At 34.0% G+C, this 16,723-nt stretch overlaps 1 protein-coding gene across 1 annotated transcript in view; it reads right to left on the bottom strand.

Moving 5' to 3' along the window:
* Nucleotides 1-1,998: 1,998 nt before the first annotated feature.
* Nucleotides 1,999-16,723, bottom strand: part of b4galt2 (UDP-Gal:betaGlcNAc beta 1,4- galactosyltransferase, polypeptide 2) — a 110,590-nt gene continuing 95,865 nt past the window's right edge. The window contains exon 8 of the mRNA XM_086081759.1: nucleotides 1,999-8,830. Coding sequence (XP_085937885.1) covers nucleotides 8,680-8,830 — 151 coding nt within the window. The 3' untranslated portion in view covers nucleotides 1,999-8,679. The remainder of the gene's footprint in view (nucleotides 8,831-16,723) is intronic.

Genomic DNA, 16,723 nt, shown 5'->3' with positions numbered 1-16,723 from the left:
TCGAGTGGATATCTTCTGTGCAATCAAGCCTCGACTTGAAGGTTCATTGATTGGAGTGACCGAAAGGCTCGTGCAATACGATACTGGATTGAATGGGCTACAAAATAGTCTGGATTGAACTGCAGTAGTGGGTTCGATTACACATTTCTGAGCAAGCGCAAACCTCCGACAAGGCAGATCATATTGTCAGGTTTAGACCATCGGTTCAAATAAATGAAAAATTATGTGCGCTTAATTATGAATCAATACTGTATTAAAAAATGGAAAATACACACTGTCTATATACTAAAACAACGGTAAAAAAATGACAAAAGGGCAGAAAATTCACCTACCTATATTCAGCAGATAAAGTATGAATAACTTAAAATCATATAAATATTAACTCATTTACTGCCATTGACGGCTATAGACGTCAAAAAATAATTTGAACTATTTCTATCAGTTTAACATTTTTTCCACTTTTGTTAAGAGTATGAAAACCTAGAAAAAAATGTATTGTACATTTAGAACACATACAAAAATTGTGATTAATCTTGAGTTAAATAGTGAAGTCATGCGATTAATTACAATTACAGATTTTAATCGCCTGACGCCCCTAATTTTTAATAATCTCTTCTTTTTTTTAAGTCGTGAGTTAACGAGTGAAGTCACGCGATTAGTTATGATTAAACATTTTCATCACCTGATGTCCCTAATTAAAAAAAAGAAAAGATTAAAAAGGAGATTAAAAATTAGAGGCGTCAGGCGATTAGAATTTGTAATCGGGATCGCATGACTTCACTATTTAGTTAACGAGTGAAGTCACGCGATTAGTTCCGATTAAAAATTGGAATCACCTGATGCCCCTAATTTTTAATAATCTTTTGTTCTTTTTTTTTTTAAAGAAGATTAAAAAATATATTATTAAAAATTAAAGGCGTCAGGCAATTAGAATTTGTAATCGTAATTAATCGCATGACTTCACTATTTACCTCACGGTTAATCACAAGTATTATATCTGTTCTAAATGTACAATAATTTTTTTCTAGATTTTCATACTCTTGTTAACAAAAGTGGATTTTTTTTAAACTAATAGAAATAGTTAAAAAATAATTTTTGAAGTCTATAGCCGTCAATGGCAGTGAATGGGTTAATAACAAAATGTGATTTAAAAAAATATTATGAAATAAAACTGATTAAAGCAAATCAAAAGTAAAACAGTCATAACCTTCATTATTCATCAATACAAATATCACAACAGTATATCTAATACAGTATACATATAAAATATCACCAAAAATCACTCTTTATCATCACAATATTTAAAAAATACATTTCAAGTAAATCTGAATTATGTTCAAAAGTGAATTATTATTATTATTATTGTAATAAAATATTTTAAAAAAGGAAAAAAAAGTGTGAATGGTATATTTACTAAGGCAAAATTGCTTTTATTTATTTATTCGTTCATTCATTCGTTTTAACTCATTCATGTCAAAAATGTATTTGAACTATTACTATTCGTTTAACTTTTTTTTCCCACTTTTGTTAACAAGTGTATGAAAACATTAAAAAAATATATTGTACATTTAGAGCAGATATAACATTTGTGATTAATCGTGAGTTAACTATTGAAGTCATGCGATTCATTACACATTTAAAATGAAATTGTCTGATGTCCCTAATTTTTAATAACTTTTTTTTTTAATTAATTAAATTAAATTAATTAAATTAATTAAAAATATATATATTGCACAATAAAATATTTTTCTAGGTTTTCATACTCTTCTTAACAAAAGTGGAAGAAAAAATTGAAACTAATAGAAATAGTTCAAATAAATGTTTGACGTCTATAGCCGTCAATGGCAGTGAATGAGTTAATGATGACATTCTATATTAGCACATTTGGCGACTTTAAAAAAACTTTTGAACATTCAAAAATGTTCAACAAAAAAAAAAAAAGACTTTAGATCATTCCCAGTTGTTTGACTTTGCCCAACAAATGACAGAATCATCATCAATCTTTAACCAGAAGTTTTATTGATTGTATAGAAAAATTAGTTTTGATATGACATAATGCATACTATATAAGATAACATTTTTAACATTCAATGTACAAAAAGAAAAAAAAAACTGCGTTTGGATTTACAGTAGATATATATCTTTTTTCCATCTTAAAAACGCCTTTGGGCCCGAAAGTCCCGACAGGAAGTTGGCCCTGTACTGAGGAACGAAAAGTCGTAAGCACCTGAGGTGTGCTTGACCACGAGTGCGGCTTCAATTCAAACATCAGAGCACTCAGAGTCCATTAGCAAACATGGAGCACTTCTCGCCGCGTGACTGAAGGGAAAGGAAATGAATAGAAATGCCGAAACCCACCTTGGTGTAAATGCACACTGGGGGCCGCTTGCGCCTGCCCTTTACTCCCATCAAATCAAATTAGGGCTGACTCGTGTGATGCAGCAAGCCTGCTGAGTGTGTGTCTTCTTGTATCAATTTAAGAATGTTTCATGGGGGGGGGTAAACATAGAAAATACTAGATTATTTTTGGCATGACTTTGGAAAAAAATATACATTTTTAATCTGTAGTGGGAAGTAGCAAATAATGAAGTAGATTTTTTCTTTTTTAGCTATCCGTCTTTACCTCGTTATTACACGTGAAACAGATATCAGAATCTGTACTTTATTTGAAATTCTACTTCTACTTTTACACAAGTATATGTGCTTATGTTTAAGGACAGTGTGAGTACTTAATGTAGCGGTGTCATTTAAATCAGGGGCCACTTTCACCCAAATGTGATTTTAACTCATTTACTGCCATTGACGGCTATTGACGTCAAAAATTAATTTAAACTATTTCTAGTAGTTGAATTTTTTTTCCCCACTTTTAAAAAAAAGAAGAGAAAAGATTATTAAAAATTAGGGGCGTCAGGCAATTACATTTTTTAATCTTAATTAATTGCAGTTAACTAACAAAAGTGGGAAAAAAATGAAACTAATAGAAATAGTTCAAATGAATTTTTGACGTCTAGAGCCGTCAATGGCAATGAATGAGTTAATATATCAAAACTACTAGTGGTATGAGTGACAACTCAAGAATTGAGTACTTGTACTGATATCGATCTGAAGAAAAGTGGTGTCGAACATCCCTTTATAAAATAAAACTCTAATTTAAAAAATTAAAATGTATTATTTGCAATATGTTAAAATGTAACGAAATGCATACTTTATTGTCAAGTAAAATTCTGTATATCAAGTATTAGTATACCAACTTCAAATAGACAATTATAATAACAAAGCGCTAATAGGAAAATGTGTGATTAATTGTGAGTTAACTTGTGAAGTCATGCGATTAATTACAATAAAAAAAAATTAACCGCCTGACGCGATTAAAAAAAAAAAATATATATATTTTTAATCGTAATTAATCGCATGACTTTACTGGATAACTCTTGATTAATTACAAATGTTATATCTTTTCTAAATGTACAATAAAAAAAATTCTAGGTTTTCATACTCTTGTTAACAAAAGTGTAAAAAAAATTAAACTCAAAGAAATAGTTCAAATGAATTTTTGATGTCTATAGCCGTCAATGGCAGTGAATGAGTTAAGTAGGCTGCACCCCTATGTCCATGGTTTAATAATTTCTAAATAACGACGGGTCAAAATCATTCCTGTATTCTTTTTCGAATCTGAAAATTCTTAAAAATAAGCGCAAAATGTTTAGATCAAAAATTAACTCTTCAGCTGTCCTGTCAATGAAATGTTAAAAGGCGGGGGGTGCTTTTTGTTCTATTACCATTGCAGCGTAATGTTACGTGAACATTTTGGACTTGACTGTTACTGAAATTTTCTTTGGGTTGTCTATTTTACGATGAAATGACAAAGACCTTCTTGAAAGACTTCTTCAATAAAGGTTTTGATTTGATTTTTCAAATGAGCCTCTTAATTTATATCAGCTTTTAATACCCTAAATAAAGTTTTATTATTTTATATTTTATTATTATTGGAAATCACAAATATTTCTTTTTTTAAATTCACAAAAAATATATAGATTTTTGCTATTGCGTTTGAATTCCTCAACTATGAAATACTTATTTATTGTAAATATGATTTTGTTCATTTTTTGTTTTTCTTTTGTATTTTGTTTACTGGACAGTGGAACGCCACCTATTCACGGTTTGGCACCCATTGAGATTAAACAATAAATTTTTCAATTCATGTTTAATTTTTTAACACATTCACTGCCATGAATTCATAAAAAAAGATTATTAAAAATTAGGGGCGACAGGCGATTAACATTTTTAATTGTAATTAATCGCATGATTTCAATAGTTAACTCACGATTAATCACAAATTTTATATCTGTTCTAAATGTGCAATAAAAAAATTCTAGGTTTTCATACTCGTGTTAACAAAAGTGGAAAAAAAGTTAAACTAATAAAAAAAGTTTAAATTAATTTTTGACGTTTATAGTCAAAATTGGCAGTGAATGAATTAAAAAGAAAAAGAAAACATTATTAAAAATTTGGGGAGTCAGGTGATTAAAATTTGTAAACATAATTAATCTCATGATTTCATTAGTTAACTCACAATTAGTCACACATTTTATATCTCTGCTAAATGTACAATAAAACATTCTAGGTTTTTATACTCTTGTCTTCTTAACAAAAGTGGAAAAAATGTAAAACTAATAGAAATAGTTCAAATGAATTTTTGACGTCTATAGCCGTCAATGGCAGTAAATGAGTTAATATTTATATTAGGATTAGGGTTAGCCAAAGCTTTTGACACCCCTAACATATAATACAGCAGATGATTTTTTTTTTAAAGTATTTTTTATCTTAACAATAAAGATGATGTTCAATCGAGCCTGTCGTCGCAAGCTAACACATCGCAGCTGTAACCGCACACACAACAAGCTTTGGTCATCGTTAATGACTTGACAACGTTTTCTATCGCCAAATTAAAATACAGTCCAGAGGCGGATGATTGCATTTGGCTGCTCTTGGTGGCACTCAAGCCTGCAGTGAGATTTGCAAGAAGGAGGGCAGAAAAGGTCAATGAGACTGTGCAAAGGCAATCAAAGGTGATAAAATGCAAAAAACTAAAAAATACTGTAAAAAAAGAAGGGAAGACAGCGTGAATGTGAGGACTCATCTCACCTTGCAAAACAACAACCTTCAGGTGAAGATAAGTGTACCAAACAGGTGGGCATGTTTTAAAAAAAATTATTTTTTTTAAACCCCCTCAAGTCTCACCAAAGTGGAAGCTAACAACAGCGAAGATGTTTTGGTTTACAGTTTCTCATTTTAAAACGTCATTTAATTGATAGAAAATAACTACTGAAGGCATCCGATCGGTGTATATATGTACTGTAAATGTAGGCGACAACAGTATGACAAAATGAAGAGCATGAAAACATTTGGATATGTGTAATGATGGGCTGCTAGTACCATGTGCTAGTAGTATTAAAACGTTTCAAAACTAATAAGGCTTGTCGTTTGTGAGATTCCACGATATGCTGAAGATTCAAACTTTATTACTTGTCATTGCGAGCTTTGGTTTGACTAGGCATGGGCCGGTGACAGGTTTCAAGGATCACTTTGAAAAAGTCCGTCTCAAAACTGTCAAAAATGCCATCAGCAGTTTGAACGTGGATATTTTTGGTCCCTCTCGTGTCGAAAAAGTGATATTTTAGGTACTGCGGCTTGGTCGAGGGAGAATATGCAAAATATGCTTAGGAAGGGCAGCTGCAATAACCAATAAGTCACTCTACATCATCAAGTTCTTTTTTTGCAACAAGATCTATTTTGTTACCCCACTGTTCTAAAATGCGGTATTCTGATTAACTCATTCAATCCCAGCCATTTTCACAGAAGCAACCCCCTTCGCTCCCGGCTGTTTTACTGTATTTTGACAGATTTTGCAAGGCCCATAGAATATTGTGTTCTATTGCTATAAAAACATGGAACCTACTAAAAGAAAGATTAGAGTATTTTTCTATCTGTTTCCGGTTTGAAAACAATTAACATGAGAATATAGTTATATATGTTTCATTATTATCCACAAATCTATTTAAAACAGTGGGGGAAAGAGCTTTTTGCAACATGGCTCTGGTTGATCTCTTATACTCTGCTGCCACCTGCTGGCCATTTTTGTAATAACTACCATCGTTTCAACCATTCTCTTCAGTTCAGAGGCTGAATCAAAACCTTTTGTATGTTCTAGCATAAAAAAACATTTTTAAAAAATCGTATTTGGGGACCATGGCAATATTTAAAATAGAACGTATTTACACGTTTTTGGGAGCAAATGAGTTAATATTGTGTTTGTGGAATAAGAGTTTCAGTTTCAGGCTGCTGCCATTATGTCCTGCACAGCCCGCTGCTGTAAACTGAAATTGACATCAAAGTGCCTTCGGGCTCGCATTGCAAACGTCACACAATGAAAACCGGAAAACATAAGTAAACCAGCTACAACAGCTAGCACGTCTACAACTGAAATATTTATAGACTCGCTACCTAGGTAGATAACTAGCGAAGAACAGAAGTAGCTACTTATTTACTGAGAAATAAGTACTTTTACTGTTGTACTACATTTTTTATTTATATCTATTTTTTTGCTTTTTAGTTGACATGGTGGAAGAAAATATAATCTAATAAAACATGTTTTTCATTAGGACAAGTGAGAAACTTTCTCGTTTTGCCGAGAATTTTTTCCTGTTTCAACGAAAATTGTTCTCATAATGGCGACGACTTGCAAGTAAAGCAGCAATGTCCATATAATAACGTCTCAGGTGGAAATATAAACAAATAAAGTCCTGCACTGTCAAACCAAAATGTAGTTATCGGGTCTCCCACGCTAGCATGCAATGGACTACTTTCTCATCGTAATGAGAAACAAAAAAAATTCTCATCCTAATGACAAAAGTTTCTTGTTAGAATAAGAAAGTTTCTCAACCCACACTCTAAAAATAGTTGGGTCAAAAATAACCCAACTATGGTGGATCGGTCCATTTTTGATCCATAATTGGGTTTCTTTTGACTTAACTGTTTTTCGAGTGGAATGACAAAGTTTCGTGCTTTGTCATAACGTCAGAAATCTGATTTCTATGCCGTGTTAATGATTGCTTCGCTCTCTGCTAGCTTGATGTTGTGTTTTTGGGTTTGGAAAAAAAAGAGAAAAGAAATCTGATACCGGCCCATGCCTACAATAAACAATTTCCACCAGCTCTGTTCATTTCCACCAAATAGAGATTTTTTATGAGCCAGTAAGTCAGAGGGAGGGGATAAAGCAACACAATAAAGGCCATCGAGTCTGGGCGAGAATATGGCAAAATAAAACGAAAATCAAAATAACTCTTTCACTGCCATTGACGCCTATATACGTCAAAAATTCTTTAAAACTATTTCTGAGTTTAACTTTTTCCCCCCACTTTTGTTAACAAGAGTATGAAAACCTAGAATTTTTTTATTGCACATTTAGAACAGATATAAAATGTGTGATTAATTGTGAGTTAACTAGTGAAGTCATGCGATTAATTACAATTAAAAATGTAATCACATGACGCACCTAATTTTTAATAATCTTTTAAGATAATATTTTCTTTATTTAAAAAAAATAAAAGATATAAAAAATAAAAGATAATTAAAAATTAGGGGCGTCAGGCGATTGAAATTTGTCATCGTAATTACATTTTATATCTGTTCTAAATATACAATAAAAAAATTCTAGGTTTTCAAACTCTTGTTAGCAAAAGTGGAAAAAAATGTTTAACTAAAAAAATAGTTTAAAATGATGTTTTACCTTATATAGGCGTCAATGGCAGTGAATGAGTTAAGTGTGATCATTCTGCATTTCGCCGTTGCAGCCACAGGCGCAAAAAAATGCAATTTTGGAGGAACACAGGAAAGCATTATGACCCTGTTGTGCCTCACATCACATCACATCGAATCAGATCATCATTATTCCAATACAAGTCTTATCTATTTGAATGATCAAAACAAAAGGGTTCGTCTTCAGTCATATCACACTTTCCCGCACAGCGTCAACAAATATTCATGTTGCACAAGTTCATCCAATAACTTTCACTTTTTATGCTTTAAAAAAAAAAAAAAGGAAAAAATATCTACTTTGTCCCAGCGTAGTCCCGATGTGGGAGATGCAGGCACGATACATTCATTCGTTAACGCCAGAGGCTTCGATTTTGGGAGCATTTTCAACTCGCACAGGATAATGTACACACGCGAGCGAGGGCTTTTACGCACACCTGCCGTATGCTAATTCTTGGTAAACACGTAGAAAGCGGCATCCGTGATCATCTTGATGAGTCGCTCCGCCACCCTTGCAGGTGTCCTCATAAATCGATACCATCACGTCAATTGCTGCCGAGGTCCCAAAAACTTCCATAGTGGTCCTCCCATCATTCATTTTAATGGCTTTTGCCATTTTGGAACGTTTCGCCTCGAGTTCCCCTTTTCCACGTCCTCCATTTCAGTCCATGAACTCCCCGCTTTACGCCATTCATCAAACTTTGGCCACCGGTTCCAAAAGTTGTCCAGAGGCTTAGAAGAGCAAGTTAAAGTGTAAAAAACAAAACAAAACAAAAAAAGGTTCCTCGCTTAGATGTGCTTGTGACTTCCTTGGTGCGTCCATCCCAAAGGTTCCCGCCCCCAACCTACCTTGTATCTATCTATCTATCCCTTGAAAGGCCGGGGCGGCGGTTTGCCGATCTCGACTGAAATGTTAGTGTACAGCGGGTACCTTTTGATCTGCACCACTCGGTAGGTGAGCGAGCTGATGCCGTCTTTCTTCATGGTGTTCTTGGTGTTCTGGATTTTATTGAATCTGGACAAACAGAAATGGCCAAAGGTAAACGGACTGCTTTCGCGCTTTAACTACACCACATGGTGCCCACATCGCTTTGCAATGCCTCACATTCACCCGTTGGGCGCTGCCGGGTCTATTGGGAGCAAATCGGGGTTCAGTGTCTCGCTCAAGGACACTTCGACATCTATAATATGTCTCCCTTGAAGTGGAAGTCAAGCTTAAACATTTCATGACAATAATATGTTATATGTGACCTCACTAGTCTAAACATGACATTCTGATTATTATTACATTTGTGGAATATGAGTTGTGAAGCAAAATCGAGCTGTTTTTATCCATCCCAGGGGGCGGCCATTTTGCCACTTGCTGTCGACTGAAGATGACATCACAGTTGCTCGCAGCTCACCTCTGTTCTAGAGCTGAGCTGTGTCTCAAAATGGCCACCAGAAATGGGAAGTAACAAAGTGCAAATACTTCATTACCTTACTTGAGTAGTTTTTTTCAGTATTTTGTACTTTCCTGAGTATTTATCTTTTAAGACTACTTTTTACTTGTATCTGTTACATTTGAACATGAACATCTCTGTATTTTTTACTTGATACATTTTCAAAACAAGGTCGTTACTTTTGTCTTTAAATGCATGAAAACAAAATACTTGACCGCAAAGAAAAAGCAGCCGTCAATGTCTCCTGGCTCCGCCAATCATATTAAGCGTTACCGTTACACGTGGCCCGCTACATCCCAGCTTGTGATTGGCTCTACGACACACAATCACATGACGTGCACCACAGAGGACAATTTGAACTTGACAGCAAGTCAGAGAGTCAATTGGCCGATGTATACCAATTTTTTGCTCCATTAGCTAATTTCTTTCAAATTGACAAAGGAGGAACCTAAGGTAAAAATACTTTTTACTTTTACTCATCAAGTACATTTCAGAGCCTGTACTTTTGTACTTTTACTTGAGTAATTATTTGAGTGAGAATTGTTATTTTTACCAAAGTTGTTTTTTTACACAAGTAATTGTACTTTTACTCAAGTAGAGAATGTCAGTACTTTTCTCATCGCTGATGGTCACTCCCTGACATGCATAAAAATGGCTGGATTTTTCTGCTTAACTCATTTTCCACTAACACAATATTGAACAGAATAACATATTTAGACTAGTGTTGCTGCATAGATCACATTATTGTCAATTTTTTTTGTTTTTTTAGGTTGACTTCCCCTTTAACTTATTCACTGCCATTGACGGCTATAGACGTCATAAATTCATTTTAACTATTTCTATTAGTTTAAATTTTTTCCCACTTTTGTTAACAAGAGTATGAAAACCTAGAAAATAAATGCATTGTACATTTAGAACAGATATAAAATTTGTGATTAATTGTGAGTTAACTAGTGAAGTCATGCGATTAATTACGCTAAAAAAATTTAATCACCTGACACCCCTAATTTTTTAAATAATCTTTTCTTTAAAAAATAAATACAATAATTGTAATTATTTTTTCCAATTTTTTATATATATATATTTTTAAAGAAAAGATTATAAAGAATTTGAGGCGTCAGGCGATTACCATTTTTAATCGTAATTAATCGCATGACTTAACTAGTTAACTCACAATTAATCACAAATTTTATATCTGTTCTAATAAAATAAAAAAATGCTAAAATGGTCAAATTAAAGTAAGCAGGACTTAACTCATTTACTGCCATTGACGGCTATAGACGTCAAAAATTAATTTAAACTATTTCTATTAGTTTCACAGTTTTTTCCCACTTTTGTTAACAAGAGTATGAAAACCTAGAATTTTTTTTATTGTACATTTAGAACAGATATTAAATTTGTGATTAATCTTGAGTTAACTAGTTGTCATGTGATTAATTACAATAAAAACATTTAATCGCCTGATGCCCCTAATTACAAAAAAGAAAAGATTATTAAAAATGAGGGACGTCAGACCATTACATTTTTTAATTGTAATTTATCGCATTACTTAAATAGTTAACTCACGATTAATCAAAAATGTTATATCTGTTCTAAATTTTTTTAAATTGTTTTCATACTCTTGTTAACAAAAGTGAGAAAAAATGTTAAACTAATAGAAATAGTTCAAATGAATTTTTGACGTCTATAGCCGTCAATGGCAGTGAATGAGTTAATAATGTCCCTAGAAGTAGCAAACTAGGGCTGACGGTACTTTATTTGCTCGTTCTCAACGACTTTTCATGCCATAAAAATCACAACATTGGACAATCCGAACGAGAGATGGCGCCAAGGCGTTTGTATTGCGACACGGCCGAGGGCACAATCCATCACAGGTTTGTCAAGTGAGGCCGCAGCGTCGTTGCACTGGCTGAGGTCCAGCAGTTGCATCACCAGTCGTCCTGACGTGGGAAATTGGCCGGCGTGGGAGCACAGAAGACGGGAAACGAGCGCTACAATGCATTAGCTTGCCGGGCAGCTGCTGATGCAACATCATTCAACAGAAACTGGGCTGTGCTGATGGCTTTTTTTTTAGGTGGCTAGAAAATCAGACAGGGACAATCCGTTCCATTTTGGAGATGATCTGTGCGATGACAAAAGCTGCTGCTGTAATGAATGATGGTAAAAATACTCAAACTATTGTTGACTAATTTTATTTGAACTTTTAATAAGATTTTGTGGACTGCTAGATAATCACTCAAATGATCAATCAATTGAATTTTTAAGTTTTTAGTGGACTACACGCATACTGAAAATCAAGCCCAATTTGAGCATTTTCCCAGATGAAAGATGAAACAGATGAAAGACGTTCCTGGGCAATTACCCTCTGGCGCAGGTCCATTAACGAGTATTCTTTTCTTTTCTGATCCACACCGAAAATGGCCAGTCCAACAATGTTGAATTGTCAATCTGTTTTTATCTTTCAGATTAAAGGAGTCTAAATAAAAAAAATCTTTTAGATGACATCCCGTAATCAGGCCTTTGCTGACGCCCGGTTTAGTTGACAAAATTAGTAGGCTTCACACGATCAGGATTTTTCGTCCGTTCACCGATCGAGTCGGGAAAAAAAACGATAGGCAATGTGCAATTCGATCAGATCAATATATCTATTTAAAAAAACGTTTATATTTACTCTTAAGTTGACCGCTGCCATTCGCAGGAGATAGGGACTGGCCCCGCCCATGTACAACGGACATCAATTGAAATGGGTAAAAAAATCTCCAAAATGCTGATAAACATCATGTAATTTCTTACTCCGTGGAGCCAATCAATGACGTCATTGATCGAGCAGGTAAAATGAGTATCGTCCCATCCCGATCCAGCTGATCAGTTCGGTGTAAAGTCTAAAAATGATATAAATATTTCGTCACTGAACACACTTTTGTTGTGTTTGTTAGCAACATTCTGCAAAAATTGCAAAATGGAGTGATTTTCCACTAACTTTCGGATCGCTCTTTTTGTTAGCTAGATTTGCCCCAAAACAAGTAACCGATATTCCATTTAACTTGTTTTACCTTGTGGGTTTTCCGTTTGTCACTTGTAAAATTCATGTGACCTATTTTCGATTAGAATAAAAAAAATTCATTGTCGTTTTTGATCACACAAAGACTAATAAATCGGCTTTCCATAATTTAATTCATTGTTTTCATAGCTTATTATCAGGATTTCCAGAAAAATCTCTAAACTGATTTCCCACTAACTTACTATTATTATTATTATTATGATTTTGGCCTGTTACCTACGTAACACAAACCCCACAGAACCGATTCCCACTCGTTTTCAGCTCCGTTGTTGTGTGTGCGCGAGTTATGAGGATTACACACAACTACCAAACCGATTCTTGACAGCAGGGGAAGGCGCAGGAATCGGCAATCTTTTCCTTGAACAGCAAAACGCAGCGAGATAAAAATAGAATTATGGGAGAGGATTGACACTTCCATCTCAACGGGATTGGGGGTAGGTGGTGGTGGTGGTGGGGGTGGGGGGGGGGGGGACACAGATGCTTTAGAACCAAATGAGGCCCGCCCGCATGACATAGAAGAAAAATGAAGGCTGGATGAACTCGGAGATAAAATTATATTTGAGGGGGGAAAAACTGACAGATGGATGGAGGAAGATATGCTGATATTAAAAAAAAAAAGAATGACATCTCCAGATAAATCCGTCATTGAGCACATAGATTAAAAGCCATAGATTAATCCCCCAACGTACATATAGAGAATATTAGATGCCCTCAATTTGCATGCCAGCCCCGTCCAATAGAAGCTTATTTTAATTTGACGTACATCCGAGACGTAGATGTCGCAACACGTCGGACACATCGTTAGGTACAACGCAATCTCGTAGCGGGCATATTTTAGTAATGCATTTTTGATCGCGGTCGCAAATGATTGAGAAGTGCACTTTAATGACGTATGCTCATTAGCCCGATGCTTCGTAACTGAGCTCACATCGGCGTCGCCTCACTAGCGGTGCAACTAAATCGCTCTAATTGACTCCATAAAAAGACCTTTTAAAAATCCATACAAAAATGCATGGTGGCTGATTACATAAATGGAATATTGAATGTGCCCGTGTGAGTAATTTATACGGACACTCGTGCGTTTGTATGCCGGTGATGAATTTGCCTCCTTTCTCGCCGGCGTTGGCCCGACATCTCATCGTTATGTGGTATAGTACTATATGAAGGTAGATAAGCAGGAAATATTCAAAAGGATTTTAGAGAACATCAAGACCCACATTCCCACCACTCCATCCGAGTATGCATCATTTAGTTTGTCCCATAACACTTTATATTATTCATGCATGTTTTTCCTTTATGGTATCAAAAGGTAATAATACCCACGGTGTGTAACGGCTCGCTCGAAAAGGTCGAAACTTCCCAAAAATACACCCGCAGCCATAAAACGGGCGCACTAGCGTGGGCGCTAAGCGCTAGATCTTAACGCTTGAGTACGTTCGGACCGTCCTGCCGAGAGACCGACAGGCGCCTCTTTTCTATAAGTGGTGGTTTGTGTTTCAGACGTGGCGGTCAGGATGCTGAATGATTCATGCGGCAAGACGGCGACGTGCATTCAGGACGTAGTAAATAAATAAAGTGTGCGGAAGATCAACTCATTTGTCCATTTATGAAAACAAACTCCAATGGGAGTCAATTATAGTATTTCATACAGTATGCGATGAAACATACATTTTAGTGCTGTCACTATCGAATCTTTTTGAAATTGATGATCCTATTCTTTATTCCATCCCCCCAAAATCTTTTGTCAAATATATATTTTTTTTTAATGAATTTATCAACTCATTCACTGCCATTGACGGCTATAGACGTCAAAAATTCATTTTAACTATTTCTATTAGTTTAAATTTTTTCCCACTTTTGTTAACAAGAGTATGAAAACCTATAATTTTTTTGTACATTTAGAACAGATATAAAATTTGTGATTAATTGTGAGTTAACTAGTGAAGTCATGCGATTAATTACGATAAAAAATTGTAATAACCTGACACCCATAATTTTTTAATAATCTTTTCTTTAAAAAAATAAATACAAAAATAAATAATTGTAATAATTTTTTTCCAATTTTTAATATTTTTTTTATTAAAAGAAAAGATTATTAAAAAATGATGGGGCATCAGGCGATTACTATTTTTAATTGTAATAACAATAGTATGAAAACCTAGATTTTTTTTATTGTATTAGAACAGATATAAAATTTGTGATTAATCGTGAGTCATGCAATTAATTACGATTACAAATGGTAATCGCCTGAAACCCCCCAAAAAAAGATTATAAAAAATTGGAAAAAAATTATTACAATTATTTTAATAAAAAAAAATATATATATATATTATTAAAAATTTGGTCAGGTGATTAAAATTTGTAATCGTAATTAATCGCATGACTTCACAAGTTAACTCATGATTAATCACAAATTTTATATCTGTTCTAAATGTAAAAAATTTTTTTTTCTAGGTTTTCATACTCTTGTTAACAAAAGTGGAAAAAAATGAATAGAAATAGTTCAAATGAATTGATGACATCTATAGCCGTCAATGGCAGTGAATGAGTTAAAGTTGAATTGTGTGGATATAAGTACTCATAATTTTCTGTACATACGCGTTATCAAATACCAGCCTATGCGAAATAGTTAGCAATCGCGATTAGCATTAGCGCACTAGCGGTTACCACTTCAGGTAAACAAACACTAACCTTTTAGTTCACACGTGCATCAGTATATCAACATTACACATATTATTGTGTCTTAAAAGTCACTTACAGACGATGTTTCAACATTATTTCATGAGTAATCAAGGGTAGAGCTAGATAGTTAGCTACATGAGGTCAATAACTTCCTGTTCCTGTCTTCTTTTGGGTACGTTTAGAGCATGACTGCCCTCTACTGGTTAAATGATGAACACCTAACACCGAGTGGCAGGTTATATTTTGGAATATATTGAGCCCAAGTTGTTTTTCGGACATTCAGAACTTCCTTTCCTGTGTCTTGGGGAAGCTCAATGTGCTGTATTGTCCATAAGAAAAACTCACTAAGTACTAAGTCAGTAAGACAAATAACATCTGCCATTCGGCCACTAGATGGTGCACTAAAAGTCGACTTATGCAACTTGTGAAGACTTTTTTTTGTTTTGGTTAAGAGATATGGAAGTCATTAACTCATTCACTGCCATTGACGGCTATAGATGTCAAAAATTCATTTGAATTATTTCTATTAGTTTAACATTTTTTTCTCACTTTTGTTAAAAAGAGTATGAAAACCTAGAATTTTTTTATTGTACATTTAGAACATATATAAAAATTGTGATTAATCGTGAGATAACTAGTGAAGTCATGCAATTAATTTAATCACCTGACGTCCCAAATTTTTAATAATCTTTTTTTTTTAAATCGTGTCAGGCGATTAAATGTTTTTAATTGTAATTATTCACGTGACTTCAATAGTTAACTCACGATTAATTGCAAATGTTATATCTGTTCTAAATGTACAATAAAACCAATTCTAGGTTTTCATACTTTTGTTAACAAAAGTGGGAAAAATGTTAAATAGAAATAATTCAAATGCATTTTTGACGTCTATAGCCGTCAATGGCAGCGAATGAGTTAACATATAAAAAGCTATTCATGTATGATACATTAATAGTGTGGAGGCCTTTAAAAAAAAGATCTAGACACATTTAATTCAAAAGGCCTTCTAAAATGTTATGTTTTCTATTTTGTTGACGGTACAATCCTGCACTTTTTAGCTTGTATTTATTTTTATTTTTTTTACTTGACACCGTATCACTTACTTACAAATACAATTTATTATTATTATTATTATTATTATTATTATTATTATTATTATTATTATTATTATTATAATTCTAATAAAAATAATAATTATAATTATTATTATTCTAATTCTAATTCTAATTCTAATTATTTTTATCATTATTATTATTATAGCTTTTTGCATGTTACAGTGAATTCCAGATTTCTCAATCTTGACAACAAAATCCAAAGCATAAGAGCAAAAACAACAGTGAAGCCAAAGTCAGCACTTCTGCCTCACACTCGAGAGGTTCTGGGTTTGAAACTCAATTGAAGCCTTCCTGTGCGGAGTCTGTGCGTTTATATGTGCGCCGTGATTGGGTGGCAACCAGTCCAGGGTGCACACCGCCTCACTCTAAAATCAGCTGGGATAGACTTCACTTCCCATAGCTGATGTGGAGTTGTAATAAAATAACCTTCTTCATCGTGCGGCCTTGATGCTCGCTGTCATATTATAAAGGCGAGTGCATGGAAAATAAATGTTTTTAATCAAATAAAACAAAGATGGCTTTGCACTGATAGGGCTCCGAAGGGCCATGGTTGAGGTTGCACTTTTGGCGAGCGCCATTTTAAAGTGCTTTACGGACAAGCATAAAAC

Source organism: Leptonotus elevatus, chromosome 1, assembly GCF_054856555.1.
Source record: "Leptonotus elevatus isolate MCC_2025b chromosome 1, RoL_Lele_1.0, whole genome shotgun sequence".
NCBI classification, from domain to species: Eukaryota; Metazoa; Chordata; class Actinopteri; order Syngnathiformes; family Syngnathidae; genus Leptonotus; species Leptonotus elevatus.
This window is presented reverse-complemented; position numbering and strand designations above follow the sequence as displayed.